Raw genomic sequence first — 15,333 nt, 5'->3', positions numbered from 1 at the left:
CCACTTGCATCTCTTTCACTAGAACATTCCTATTAGTTCATACTAGTGGTTTATTCTTTTGTTTGTCTATTCCAGATCATTTCAAACACCTTGTGCTTCAGTCTAACACAATTTAAAAGAAAACACATCTAAACCACTGTTGAAAAGTTACTGATTTATTGTTGGGGCTTGCTCTGTGTTAACGAGTATATTAAAACAAACATGAAGGAATGTCTGGTCATAAGTACTGTGCTGTTTTATGTCGACAACTGTTGCGAGCACAACCAAAAATATGATACGTTTTTTCTTACTTTTTGAATAATGTTAGAATTAAATGAGTGTAATTTCAGTGTCATGGTCTGCCACATTTCTGTTGTGTGTGCATATGTGCACCATGAGTGCATGCACGTTCCCACTCACCAGGCAGCAGGATCATACTCGGCCCATATCCTGACATACTCATCCAGGTGGTGAGGTCCCAGAATGGAGGAATCTCGCGTCAGGTACTCAAAGTTGTCCATGATGACGGCGACAAACAGATTCAGCATCTACACATGAACACACCAGCAGAACGTTCAACATCGCATCTGACGGCTAATAATAATAATGAATGTTTAAAAAGGAAAATATTGTATATGAAAGGCTTAATGTCAACGAATATGGATTAAAGAAGAATATTTCGTTAGATTCAAATGTGATCTGTAAATAATTACATTTATTTTCTTTTAATAAATGTTGTATTTTGGACTCTGGACATTTAAAATGTTTGAATCACACACGTCGGTTACAATCACACAGCCACCGATGAAATTGAATTGTATAAATAGTACAATACTAATAATATAAGTGTAGCCTACGCTTTCTGCTACTGTGCATACATACTGGGTTGTTACTGTGTTTATCTTTATATAAAATCTGATCTATGGGCTTAGAGTCTGTAATTGAGTTGTTTGATGCCTTTAAAATGGTACTACTGGATCATAACACAAGGAACAGATGAGTGTGTTGGATTACGTACAGTAGTATGTACTCACCAAGAATGAACAGAAGAAGATGAAAGAGACAAAGTAGAGGTAAGCAAACTGGCTGCCACACTCTGGCTCTGGATTTCCTGTCAGGGGGTCGCACTCCTTGCTGCCCAGACACGACAGCATGATCTCATGCCACGCCTCCCCCGTCGCACTCCTAAAAGACACAAAAAAAGGTTCTGTGATTTATGCAAAATTACAGTGAAGTAAAAAGTCACCCAGGTTTCAGATATTTTTTACAAAAAACTATTTTATTTCTTTATGAGATACTAAAACTAAACACTGTGTATACGCACAGATTCACAAAGCACACGCACCTGAAGAGCAGCATGAGAGCCATTACGAAGGTCTGGAAGTTGTTGTGCGGGTTGATGGCACTCTCTCCTTCTTCATCAATAGCGATATTCCCAAACAGCTGTTGAACACACTCATACTGTCAACACTGAAAACCAAGACTTCTCATTAGTGACCTCTCTGGCTTTGTTTGCGACTAAAGCAGCTCCTAATACGCCAACACGCTAAAACACCCCGCTTCTATAATCCTGATCCTCATCCTCTCGTTATGCACCGGATCCTTATCATCATTCTCCTTTGGTGCATCCTCCTCCTCTTCATAATCATTATTAAAGGGGACCTATCATGCAAAATGCACTTTTGTACGTCTTTTATACATGAATATGTGTCCCCGGTGTTCCAGGGAACTCACCAAGTGTCAGAAAACACAACCCTCTCTATTTTCCTCCATACCCAAATCTCTAAAAAAGGGGCTGCAACGGATCTGATAAAAACTGATCCAGATTTGAACACTGTCCTGACGTCAGGACAGTGGCACTACGGCTATTGGGCCAACTCCACCAATCAGGAGGAGACAGCCACGGCCATTGCCGTTCGAAAGCGCTGGAGACGCTGTAGTACATATGCCTGGCCAGTAGATGGTGCTGTTCTCACTGAATCTGCCCTTGCAAAAACAGAGCTAAAAAATGTCAAATTGAGCGAAATGAGGCATGGCTAAAATGCATGATCTGTTTGGTGTTTTGAAAAAAAAAAAGTATAAATATGCCTTATATAGGTATGGTCCTACACTATATTATTCAAATATAGCATGATAGGTCGACTTTAACTTTCAAATATATATTGAATGCATCCCCAAAGCAGTACAGACGCTTTTTAGGGTTAGGCTCTCACCCACCTGCATGCCAATGATGGCGTAAATGAAGAACAGCATGGCGATGAGGAGGCAGACATAAGGCAGCGCCTGGGGGGAGACACATTATCTGTTAGGTATATGTTTCAAACATAATAGTGCCGTGTGCAAAATATACACGATTGCACCTAGGCACTGTTCAAGTATATAAACAAAAGGTCGTATAGGTGTATTTCTGTAAAATGCATGTGATGTTTGTTGAGCTGTGTAATTGGGTGTAAACCTTGAAGGACTGAACGAAGGTCCAGAGCAGGATGCGAATGGTTTCTCCCTGCCTCAGCAGCTTGATGAGACGAGCTGCCCTGAACAGCCTCAGGAAACTCAGGTTGATGAAATTATTCTACAGTACAGCCACAACATAAGCCCAGAGAAAGAGAGAAGGAAAGAGAAAGAGGTATAGAGAAAGGGGGTGTAGAAAGAATTAGGATTGAAAGTAAAGAAGAGAAACGTTGAAGGGGAAGGAAGAAGAGAATAGGAAGGATTCGAGGTTGGAATAAAGGGAAAGAGGCGTTAGTTTTGGTGCAAAGTGTGCAAACAATTTTCCTTAAACAACCAAATCATAACAAATGAGAGGAAAAACAGTCAAATCCAAACTGAGGGAGATTCAAACTCAGACAAATAAAGGAATCAGGAGCCAAACAAGTCAAAGCAAACCAAACTCAAATCAGCAAGGCTCCAACAAGCTTTTTCATATCCATTGAGTTAGACAAAACCAAACCAAACAACACAAGGGGAAAGGACATCATCCAAATCTAACTAGTGTCATCCAATTGGGTTACGTAGTAGTAGTTGTGGCAGGAATGGTGAGTAGTTAAAAGTGCAGGGACATCAGGACGTTTCCTTGGAAAGACAACCAAATGCACTAGTTCTCTCAAGGCAAAATATGCAATATTTCTAAAATGAAGCAAGCCCAGAACATGCAGGTGTGCACTAACACAAGGCAAACCGGTAAAGCTAAAAGGCAGCCGAAAAACCATCCAATAGGAATGGCTGCCGAAGTCATGTGACAACCAGTGGTGATGTCACGGACAAATAAGAGCGAGAGGGTGGTTGAAGGACCAAATCAGGTCAATATATATTCAGTCTCACCAGCATGAGTATGTGCCTTACAAATTGTGATTCTATGTGTCAATTCAACTTAATTTAAACAAAAGATATTACCATTAATTGAAATGAAATGTGTAATACAGAGTTCTTCAACCATGTATCAGAGTATAGAACAACAGATGTGCAATAGAGGTGAGTTAAAGTGAGACTTGAAGTGCTAAAAAGGGGCTGGCAGCAGGCACATGCATGTATTATTATATTGCTCAGTGTGTGTGTGTTTCTGTGTGTGTTGTGAAAATAAAAGATTCTTGCCAGAGACATGCGAGGGGCAGCATGCATCACTTGTTCTCTCTGCTCAGGGCAACGCTTCGGATTCACTCTGTCGTTACTGGAAACACTCTCCCAGTCACTGTCATATGTGTGTGTGTGAGTTTGTGTGTGTGTGTCTATGTGTGTGCATACAATAGATAGCTAATCCCGATGCATATATGTAGCAATCTGTTCTATTTTTTTTTTTACAATGCTTTGCAAAATGAACAGTAGATCTAAGCTAGGATTACAATACAAGATATGAATCATACAGCGACTGGTAGAGAGGTTAGAAAACTTGGCAACAAATAAAAACCCTACACATTTTGAGCTCACTCAGAGTTAAAGGATTCTTTGTGGTGGGGTTTCGAGCAAATCATGCACAAAGCTATCACATTGGCTGGGATGCAGTTGTAACAGATGCAGTAAAATAAGATCTCCAAAAAATTACAAACCATCTACATGTAGATGTTGCAGACATATGGTTTATAGCAGCAAATTTTTGGATGTTTGGTTGGTTCGAAGAACAACCAGAGAGATTGACCAAGCCGGTTGTCATGGGTGGACACAGAGGATTCATAGTGCATTTTGATTGGATGGAATCGCAGGAAGTAGTAGGTGTTGGGGGGAGAAGGGGGGCGGGGCGAGGTAGATTACAGTAGATCGTCGTTAAGTTTGCGGACGATATAAAGAAAGCATGTAAAAAGATAAAAACAAGAAAGAAATCGACAGTCATTACAGAGACAAGTTAACACAGAAGCAGGTTTTTCGCTCTGCAGATTTTACACATTCATATTGCAGGGATACCAAGGATCAAGGCAGCAGGGGATTGTTGGACACAGGTACAGATTCTAAAAAGATAAACATGACTGTAAACCAGTATAAAAACCAACCAGTTAGAGCATGTTTACTAGAATCTGGCTGAACTATCAATTTAGGTCTTAAGAGCGCTTGAATCATTGGTATCCCTTGCTTCTTTAGACAGAACTGGTAGGTAACGTTTCCAGATCAAAGAGCTTGTTAATGTCTGTGCAGCTCTTGTAAAATATGTGTGTTCAGACAGAACAAAAAGCAAATGTCTTGTTTGTAATTTCTTATCCTGTACTATTCTTGCTCCAAACAGACAATATACCAATTGTTCAGACATTAGCTATAAGCTAGCAAACATGTCCGTTTCACATTTTTGGACATTTAGGATTTTTTAAAAAGCCCAAGAAGTGTGAATCTTCTTGCTTAGGTCAAAATATGTTTTAACACCCACTTGCTTGAATGGAAGTGAATGGGAAAGGAGCAGTTATTCGTAGGAGGCACTGTGTAGTGGGACTATTTGAACTCACATTGAGTTTGTAAGCAATCAGAATACCTTTATTACACAACATCTAAATACATCACCTCATGTTTTGTCTGAACACACCTTAAGAATATATTTTGAAAAAGGACACTCTTCCTAAAATATGCCCTTTCACATACAGATTAGTACGAGTTGTATGGCCTTGTGCTACCTTGTTTGTGTTTCAATGTGACCTATATATAGCTTTCAGGTGATAAAAGCAAACTCAGGCGGCCAGGCTAAAACCACTGTGATAGTTAATTAAAACTGTTAATACACTAGCACTCATTTTTCAACTGATGATGGGTGTCACTATATAACATAATAATGAAACTTATCACCCAAGATAATATGTAAATATCACAGTCAAATGTAATTTAGTGTGCTGTGTAGCAATAATATAACTCTAACACTAATGTTTTTAATCAGACCAATCCTTTTTTAATTGTTTGTGGACAGTCAAAAGTCCCTTAGACCTTCAACACTTCAGCTGTACTCTATGACTAACATATGGCTGATGCAACTGCATTGTCCAGCTTAAGATGCAATCTGATAATTTGATTGGCTGTTACGGTTGCCTGCAGAATCTGTGCACTGGCTCGCTACAGAGCATCAGCAAGCTTTCCGCCCCGCTGTCAGCTCTGTCTGCAGTCTGGTCTCTCCTCGTCCCACCAACTGGGACATTTATATAAGACTTTCAGGAGTCGTTCATGCACGACTGAGCAACGCAAGGCTCAACAGTGGCCTCTAACTCCTGCTCTCCTTCTCTTGTCTACTGTATGTGTTTTAGATACAGCTGTATAAGCCCCGAGACACACGCTGAAGCTCACCTCACAAACAGTCAAAAGAGATCGACATAGATTGCTAATAGATATCAATTCTGTCTGTTTGCAGTTTTGAATCAGATCGTTCAAACATACACATTTAATCAGAAAACACCCTTCGATCCTGCGACTTACCCCAAGCTCCGTAACCAGGATGTCGGTAACGCTGCCCAGAACTGTGACACAGTCAAAAATATTCCAGGCATCTTTGAAATAATTCTGTGAATAGGAAAAGAGAAAGAGGGATGATGAGGTAGAAATAGGGAGGATGATAAGGCGTCATGAGGGAAATGTAGACATGGATGTGGCAGGGACACAGAGATGTAGCGTAGACAAAATCATATTGAAATTAAAAGGAAAATGACACAATGGGATTGATTTATTACATCATAAAGATACAGAAAGAGCATGAGATGTAAAGAATGAGACATGGAGCGAATACAAGTCAGACAGAAAGAGAAGAAGGAGAAAATAGGGGAAAAAAAGGCATGTTAGTGTCAGACAGGAACAGGAAAGAAATCAGATAAGACAGATGGACCATCAGTGACGGCATGTTGGGCGGATGCCAGCAGACAAGAACAACTTGTACTGCATCAGCCTCATTACACCTACAGGAATATATACAAGTACAACATACAGCAAATACAGTCACATCATTCCCTACAGCTCCTAAAACTCAAAAAAAAAAGGCTCCATTATCTACACAGATATACATCATTTTACATTTTCTTCCTTTTAACGTAGTGCGACTTTAGGTAAAAAGAAGGATAGTGAGGAATAAATGCTGACGAGGGAGACCTGCTTCTTCTTCTCTCTCCTACATAGCACCTGCAGCCTAACTGTACATTAGACAAGTGGAGGGACACAGAGAGAGCAAGGGAGGCGGCTATTAAAATAAACCACCTTGACCAACACACACACACACACAGACAGATGTCTCTAAGGCCCGGTGTTGTGTGTTGGATTGTGCGTGTTGTGTGTGGTTAAGAATTAAATCCAATCCTATTTAATCTCCACCCTCTCCGTGATGTTAGCTTCTCTTTTTAACGCCTTTCTGTCATTCATTCTCGTTTTTCTAATTACTTTATTAACTTTCGCCCTCTGTCCTGAATCTACTCCCAACATTCATCCTTTAACTATCTCTTCTTTCAATTTTTTTACTCATCCACCTCCCTCTCTTTTCTATGCAGCCCACACAAACTGCAAACTCAACTGCTGGTATCTCACAGTCACCATTTATAACATATATGGTAATATAATATTTACCTTAAGTTGCTCATTATTTCCCCACAGTTTCTCCTTAAATAGATAAGAAATAATCCACGACAAGACAACGTGTCCCAACGTTACTAAATAATATACGGGGCTGCCTCCACGACATGAACCAGAGCTCATCTCATGAAGTTACTTTTTTGCACTTAATTCCCTTTTAGCGCATTGTTTGGCTTTTTAGTCATAAGGGCATATTCAATCTCACTGATCTCAACACAACAGATTGCTTGAGTAGCATAAGTATAATATATACTGATATATTTTCAGCACTTGCTAATACATCCTCACCACACACACATACACTCACCAGTACTCCAAAGGCGATAATCTTGAGAACACACTCCATGGAGAAGAGCGAGGTAAACACTATGTTCAGGTTGGCTAACACAGCTTCATATGTATCAGAAGCTCCATCATACTGTAAACAAACACACACACACACACCACCAGGGACAGAAAAAAGAGGATTAAGACACACTTTATGAGTCAGCAGTAATCATTAAAAAAAATGTGTCACAGAAAAAAGTGCACAGAGCAACATGTCTGTTTACTTGAAAAAAAGCATCACAACGGTACAACGAAAGAGAGATGAACCTCAGAAACTAGTACTTATCCTTATTTTGTTAGTGTGTCAATGCTAATGTGTGCGTTGTGAATTTGCAGTTTACCTTCATCATTAGCACGACGGTGTTGAGCGCGATCATTGCCATTATAGTGTATTCAAATGGCGGCGACACCACAAACTCCCACATTCTGTATTGGAAGCTCAGCTTGTTCTTAGGCATGTGGCGTGTCAGAGGTCTGGCGTTGATGGCAAAATCTATACAGGCTCTCTGCAAAAAAAAACACATCAAAAGCGGTTATGTTCTTATCCCGCTCAAACGTTCTCCAGTCTTTCGCGTCACCCTCAAATATTCCTTTCCTCACCTCATTTTTTTCTAAACTATAGTCCTCCATCATCTTATCTCCTTGCTCTTGGAAAGTGATGATGATTAGAGCCACGAATATGTTGACGAAGAAGAAGGGGAAGACCACGAAGTACACCACGTAAAAGATGGACATTTCCATCCGGTACCCCGGGCTCGGGCCCTGGTTCTCATAAGTCGCATCCACTGAATGTTTCAGCACCCTGCGGAGGAAGAGAGGGGAACAGTTTACGGTTACAGGCTGTCGGAAAATATTTGAGCTGCATGTGACTGTCTGTGTTTTAAATTTGACTCACTGCGGCCACCCCTCTCCGGTAGACACGGTGAAGAGGGTGAGTAGGGCCCAAGCCACGTTGTCGTAGTGGAAATCGTACTTCTTCCACTCCCGCTTCTGCGCCTTCACTTCGTTAACGCCTTGATACACCAGATATTCGCCCCTGAGATATGATTTGAAGATGCAGCGTAAGGAGAAGAAACACTTAAGCATGAACCAGAACGTTTTCACCACTCAGGGTACAGTATAGTTGGGTTTTTCCTGACCTGCAATCGCGCTCAAACTCTTTGGATTCGTCAGTGCAGTAAAAGAAGCGTCCCTTGAACAGCTGCACGGCCACCACAGCAAAGATGAACATGAAGAGTAAGTAGACAATCAGGATGTTGAGCACATTCTTCAGAGAGTTCACCACACAGTCAAAGACAGCCTGGGGACAGAGAAAAAAAAAAGAGAACGACAGACGGAGACATGTTGTTTATTGTCTGAAGGTAATGCATTGGATTCATAATATTTCAGTGTTTTGGACTTGTGAATGATGGCATCAGATGGCATTGAAAGGGAGACAAAACCACATGTAAGAAAAGGATCATTAGTAACCCTAACCCTAAAAAATGAAAGAAACATTTAAGAAAACACTTTGACAAAGACTTAACCGGGAACAACACAATGACATAATAGTGACTGTGAAATTTGCAGAGCACAAATGCAAGAAAGAACGCACAAAGAAATCACATTTGCATTGCTTAAACTAAAAAGAAAATGTGTTCAGTCCACTGATAAAGCAGGTAGGTAGTGCTGGCAATAAGGCAACAAAACAAATCTCAACATTTGATTTCAAAGATATTTGATCAAAACTTGAAAACCCACACAAGATTGATGCCAAGCCTTTATTTGAATAAGATGTCCCCCACAATTCCAATCCAGTAAGGGAAACTAAGGTCAATTGTTTTCTACGTAAACATACCTTGAGTTTGGGAAGACGTTTGATGGTCTTCAGAGGTCGTAACACTCTCAGCACCCTCAGAGACTTGATGGTGCTGATGTCTTTTCCCTTACTGCTTCCCCTATATGCGTAAACACATGCACACCAACACCCAAACAGATCCGTACACACACACACACACACACACAGCCACACACACAAATAAAAAGAGTCAGCATGTTCAGGCAGATATGAAAGGCTTTGTTCTCTCGCATCCAAAATGGCAGCGGGCAGCCATTCCTTGATGGTATTTGTGTCCGAGTTAACTCACAATGAGTAACTGCGTCTGGGTTAAATACATAGCAACACATGCAGCATTGCTATCATATTACGTGTATAGTCCTAAATGTGAGGTTAGCATTGTTGCTACATGCTAGAGTTAGGTGGTATTTTACGGCTACAGTACATGCTACAGGAACAACTGGTGTCATTCCTGTCTGAATGCTATCTAATATCTACGCTTGTTGTAATACTTTGCAATGTGTTTCAATGCTTTACAAAGACGGCTAAAGCCTCGCCTTGCACATGCCCAGCTAGAGGTGGAATATATTCATGCTGCATTGAAACCTTGCTTTCCATGATGCAATATTTCTCCTTTTAAACAGCACGTTGAGAATTGGAGAACTATATTCTACACAAGAGACATTTACAGAGAGAGCTTGAGAGCCAGGTTACTAAAGGAAGCCTTTCTGAAGGTGGTAACTCAGAGTAAAATCTTTTCCTTTTAACTTAATGACAGCTGACAAATTATTTCTGTAGTTATATAAGAAAGTTTAAACATAATTTACAATATGGTAGTGTGTATAAAAGGGGTAGTAACGTAAAAATAATGGCCAAACTCTCTCTTTCGATGACTCAACCAGTTTATTTATTTCAACTCGTAAGTACAACTAGGATAAGCAGGTTTCACAGCATTGTTCAAACAGCATGGAATCTTGTCTTGTGGGCCATTTCGGCAAAGACAGAGATATTTTAGCAAGCATTTCTCGATTGAAATGCTGAGCCAAACCTCGTTCATTCAAGCACCTTGTCACTAAAGTTACTTAATGTATGAGGAAACAAGGAAAAACCCTTAGTTTCGGCTGCACGGAACTAAAACCTCAGAAGAATTATAAGTGAGCCTTCTAGTTTAGTTAACTGATGATAAAAAAATGACTACTTTGCAAACAGGAAAGTCTTTTTACTGAAATAAGTGGCTAACTAGCTATGATAACTTAATGATAGTTTGCCTGTTCTGCTTACTTTCTCCTAGAGATCATGGTGATTAAGGTCGAAAGTCAGACATTGTTCCTTAGGCGAGAAAGCAGCTGTTAAACCAGATGGTAGACTGATGGAGGTTGTATGCAAGTAGACTTTCTGTGTGCAAATGAGCACGCATGTATGTGCATGTGCTGTAACTGCTTGTGTATTCATGTGAACCTTCCTTCTGGCACATTTTTTTAAAGAAATCTGAAAAGTTTCCATTTGATTTCATTGTACTAATGATATTTTGCAAATGGTATCTGTGTGATTCGGTTGCGGACTTGATGCAGGTTAACTTGAGGTTTAGTTGTGTTTGAGTCAGAGCTGTTCCATGGTGAACAATGGAAAACAGGGAAGAACAGACAAGTACAGTCAACTGTGATGGAGGAAAAGAGATGTGTGATCAGAAGAACAGGCGCTGACAGTGCAGAAGGAGAAAATGAAGAGGAAAAAGACAGAACTTTACCCGCCGCCACTGCTGCTGGTCCAAACGGAGAGATGAGGGGTGAGAGACAGTGAGTCAAAGAGAAAGACAAAAAAGACAAAGGGTGGGAGAAAGAAACAGAATGGGACACAGAAAGGAGGGAAAAACATCCATATGACAGAAAAAGAGAGACACAAAAAGAGAATACAAGGCCTGCTTTTTATTATATCAACCCTCCCAGCTAAAGACTACTGTGGCTAACAAACACATGCACATTAACACACTGTGACATTTAACGTGTGTATGGACACACAGCACCAAACTATCGCCTTAAATTAATCTAGATGGGTTTACAAGCCAGAGTATTTGTCTTTTGAATAATTATTATATATTTAAAAAAAAAATGTTATTAATATCACTATTGTTATAATTAATATTTGTATTATTATTATTATTATTATTATTATTATTATTATTATTATTATTATTATTATTATTATTATTATTATCATCACTATTGTTATAATTATAATTTGTTGTATTCACTTGTATTCAATTTATTGTCATTAATATCTAACTAGCCCTAACCCCTATTTTAAATACATAGTATTTTAATAGTATTTTATTCTTTCTATTTGGACTATAACACATTTAAAAAAATCTGCACATAAGCACTTCCTTTCAAAAACCATGAGCCGAGTTACACTGCAGCTTTCAGAGCCTTAATTTGCATCAATGATACAATTATCTAGAAAGGCCTACTCGAACAAACATTGCCTGTCGAAAGAAATATCTCAAAATGCCTTGGTAGTGTTATACATAACCAAACTCGGTCAAGTATCAGGCCGGTGTCTCTGCGAGCCTGTTTGGACACAAAGCTCCGTCAGGATGCAGAAATGTGCAGGACAGCAGCAAGCGGTCCAAGACACCAGCAGCCCTCAGACCAGACTAATTGGATTAAAGGAGCGATAAACATCTCCATTGAGACTGCTGAGCCTTTCTGGAGTGCCATTTGATTTCCACCAATTGAATTAGGGCTCTATCTGGATGTACATGAGTCTGTTCTGACTGTTTTCGGATCTGCCCATCAGCCATTTGTGTCGTTAACCCCTATCGTAGTTAAATCAGACTTTATTGGTTCAAACGGCCTAATTGATTGTTTTGTGAGTTTGTATTTATGCTGACAAACAGTACGCAGCAGCCTTGCCTGGATAACAACAGTTTGACATCTCTGCTGCTTATTAATGACTCAGATTTATTACAACATGTGTGTAAAATTGCTTCGGCTGCGATATTTTTTGTAAGCTCTTTGACTATTCCTATTCTTTCTGTTTATTTGAAGCTATTGAGGTTTCACGGCAGACATCTATTTATTAGTCCATCATTAGAAAGTCCCTAGGAAGGAAAGACTTGGTCACAGAGAGAGGAAATACAGACACATATACATATGTAAAAGAAAGAGGTTAGAGAATACAGTTTAGGACAGAAGCACACAAACACACACAGAAACACAGACTGGTTCAAATGCTCACACATATATACATAAGACTTTAGGGGGAAGAGAGTTAGTGAACACACAAAAGTGAGAGAAAGACTGGAGCAGGAGTCAGTCTCATAGATGGCACCACCACTAGAACCCTGGAGCACCGGCCGAGTTCATCATTTCTCTATAGGACAAACACTTTCATCTCCATACTGGCCTTTAAGAAACTCTAAAATACTGGCATTTCCTTTTGTTTGTATCCTCGTTGATATGCTGCAAAACCAAGACAATGTGAGACCATGTTAAAACAGGACTCATAAGAAAGAGGACATTTTTCACTGATTATACAAAATCATCACTGGACCACTCAAAAGGAAGAGATTCTTCTGACATTCTAAAAAACAGTGAATGCATTGATTCACGAAATAATGATACATTATGTGTTTATAGCTACTGCTTGATTTTTTCCCTTTAAGTTAATTGATAAGGCTTGCCACAAAGTACTGTGTTGAAGCACCATTGTGTGTGTCCCATAATACCCAGTGGGCAAATGCAACCGTACATTTATAGAAGCCATAGTAACTCTGTAATGAGCATTGGAAATAATGAGTTTAAAAGATGCATTTCCCCTACTTCATGTGTGTGTGGGATCTTTTCATACTCATATTCCGAGATGACCAGCAAGAAGTCTATTTTGATTTAGGCCAGCAGGATGAGGAGGAAGAAGTAAAAGAGATGCAGGGTGTTACTATGCATGGTGAGAGAGATGAAGAGAAGATCAAAGAGCAAACGACAAAGGGAAGATAATTATAAGCAGAGACGGACATTTTTTCCTCAAGTCTTCTTTGACAATAACCTAAGGCTTAACGGCGATTCAGCTTCCACTTATTTAAAGTGTTTTGAAAGCTGGATGGTCAGGACTAATATAGGAACCAATGCTAGAAGATTACATGCTGGGGAAATGCAAAGTGGAGCAGTTTTCTTTGGTTTCCACTTGGTAAACTTCATTTCAGCTTATGTCTCAAAGACATACAGGGTTAAAGCAGTACCAAGTACAGTTTAAATGCATTATGCAGCATGCATTCAATTATTTATGTCACTTAGCCCATTCCATTTTGATATCAAGGATATGGAGACATTGTGTCTGTATGGATTCAGAACATCCATTTCATCTGAGTCTATGGAAGATTGTACCCGTTTCAAAGTATCAATTCAATTTGATCATTTCAAATGTAAAAAGTGTGTGATTTACGTGGTAATCGTCCATGTTATAACATTTCTGTTAATACCAATTCAGACCCATTATAAAAAAAAGTATACACAGCTTTTGCAGCTGCTCAACCTTTGCAAATAACACTGAAAGAAACCGTGTTTTTCTCAAAGCTCCTGCAAAGAAATAAATGCATCCCAGCCTGCGGTGCTGCAGTGCAATTTGCACATATATTAAAAGTGCAACTATTGGAGCTAAATCTGCCCCTTTCTGTGCAAACTAACTGTATTGCATAAACTGACGAAAATCAGCGCTAAAAGCCACACAAAGACTTTGAGACGAAGCAGATTTAGCACTTGCAAGCGATGCGCAATCCATAGTGCCGTAAGCATCTGCAATCCATTATTTGTGAATTCGCCCCTCAGTGTATTTTGCTGTTGCTGGGAAATGAAATGGAGCCTACCCAACACAAAATAAGGTTTGATGCCATGTGATATGAATGGCAAAGCAGCAAGCACACAGGTATAATGTGGACTTACAGCTAGGCTCATTATCTGAAACCATTAACACATACTGTTTCAGCCCTGCATCACTACTGCATACATTTGAGGGAATCACAAATGGTCACTTACTTGCATGGGTGAATGTGAGGCAGGATCAACGCAACTAGTAAATCCTTTTTCTCCTTATCGGAAAAGGCCAGAGTGTCTTGGTCTCCACGCGAGGATACTTCCTGTGTCTATTACATATACTATGATAACCCCACACCTTTTCCCACACATAAGACCATCAAAATAAACACGTGTGGGGCACTCCGCACAGACATTGTTGTTTCCTGTAAAAGTATATTTCATTTTTAAAGTCATGAAATAAGATCAAGCATATTTTCTGCAGACGACCCGTGAGTATTGGTGTCGAAGGTTACAGCATTACCTTTGTAAACCCATTGGACAGTAAGTCTTCACTATCACATTACACTTAACATTGACTGTAGTTCTGAAGGTCTGCTTGCTTTAAATGCTCCCAAATGATGCAAGGGCATGACAGCAAATCCTCACCAGTCATGCTCTGCACCCAGCAGAGTGCTCATAAACTAAGCCCTAACTGAACCCAGTGTTTGATCCTCACAGTCATGCAGATTAAGAAGGGTTTAAAGTACCTGCTTTGCCGTGGAGAGGGGTGTGGAGATTTTAGAGAGGCAGCTCACCATGACCTGTCCAGGCTTTGCATGGGCCCTTTAACTCTAGAACGCCTTGGGCACTAAAGGGTTACAGGTGCAAAGGGTGGTCCTCACCTCTCACAGGGGGCGCGGATGCGAATAGAAAGGGATGCTGGGGATATCTTTTTTTTTTTTTTTAAATGTTGGGGCGCGGGGAGTTGGTGGAGGGGTTTAGAAATGGCAGGACTGTAGAAGTTGAATAAGAGAGAAAAAGCAGGAGAAATGGCCAACTGTAGAGAAAATGCTGAGAGAGAGAAAGCATGTGATCGGGTATGAAAGAAAGAACAGAGAGAGGAATAGAGGCTGAATTGAGCCATGGGTGACTCAAGCAGAACAAGGGAGGCTGTACTCCAAGGTACCAGTGAGGTGGTAGAGAGGCAGGGGAGATGGAGGAGCGAGGAGGGGAGACAGGGGGAGGCAGGAGGGGGACTTACGTGAAGGCGAAGGCCACCAGAGCACCACTAACCACTATAAAGTCAAGGATGTTCCACAAGTCCCGGAAATAAGAGCCCTGGTGTAAGACCAGGCCCAAATCCACCATCTGGGGGAGAGAAAGGAGAAGCTGGTTATGAGGCGTGTG

At 40.3% G+C, this 15,333-nt stretch overlaps 1 protein-coding gene across 1 annotated transcript in view; it reads right to left on the bottom strand.

Annotated features, from left to right (window-relative positions):
- cacna1aa (calcium channel, voltage-dependent, P/Q type, alpha 1A subunit, a) overlaps positions 1-15,333 on the bottom strand; it is an 80,558-nt gene that overhangs the window by 23,375 nt on the left and 41,850 nt on the right. The window contains 14 exon segments of the mRNA XM_034143354.1: positions 400-527; positions 1,014-1,164; positions 1,325-1,422; positions 2,197-2,262; positions 2,435-2,551; positions 4,023-4,025; positions 5,857-5,940; positions 7,301-7,411; positions 7,662-7,826; positions 7,921-8,122; positions 8,216-8,356; positions 8,460-8,620; positions 9,158-9,257; positions 15,188-15,294. Coding sequence (XP_033999245.1) covers positions 400-527; positions 1,014-1,164; positions 1,325-1,422; positions 2,197-2,262; positions 2,435-2,551; positions 4,023-4,025; positions 5,857-5,940; positions 7,301-7,411; positions 7,662-7,826; positions 7,921-8,122; positions 8,216-8,356; positions 8,460-8,620; positions 9,158-9,257; positions 15,188-15,294 — 1,634 coding nt within the window.

Source organism: Trematomus bernacchii, unplaced genomic scaffold (genome assembly GCF_902827165.1).
Source record: "Trematomus bernacchii unplaced genomic scaffold, fTreBer1.1, whole genome shotgun sequence".
Classification (NCBI taxonomy): Eukaryota; Metazoa; Chordata; class Actinopteri; order Perciformes; family Nototheniidae; genus Trematomus; species Trematomus bernacchii.
This window is presented reverse-complemented; position numbering and strand designations above follow the sequence as displayed.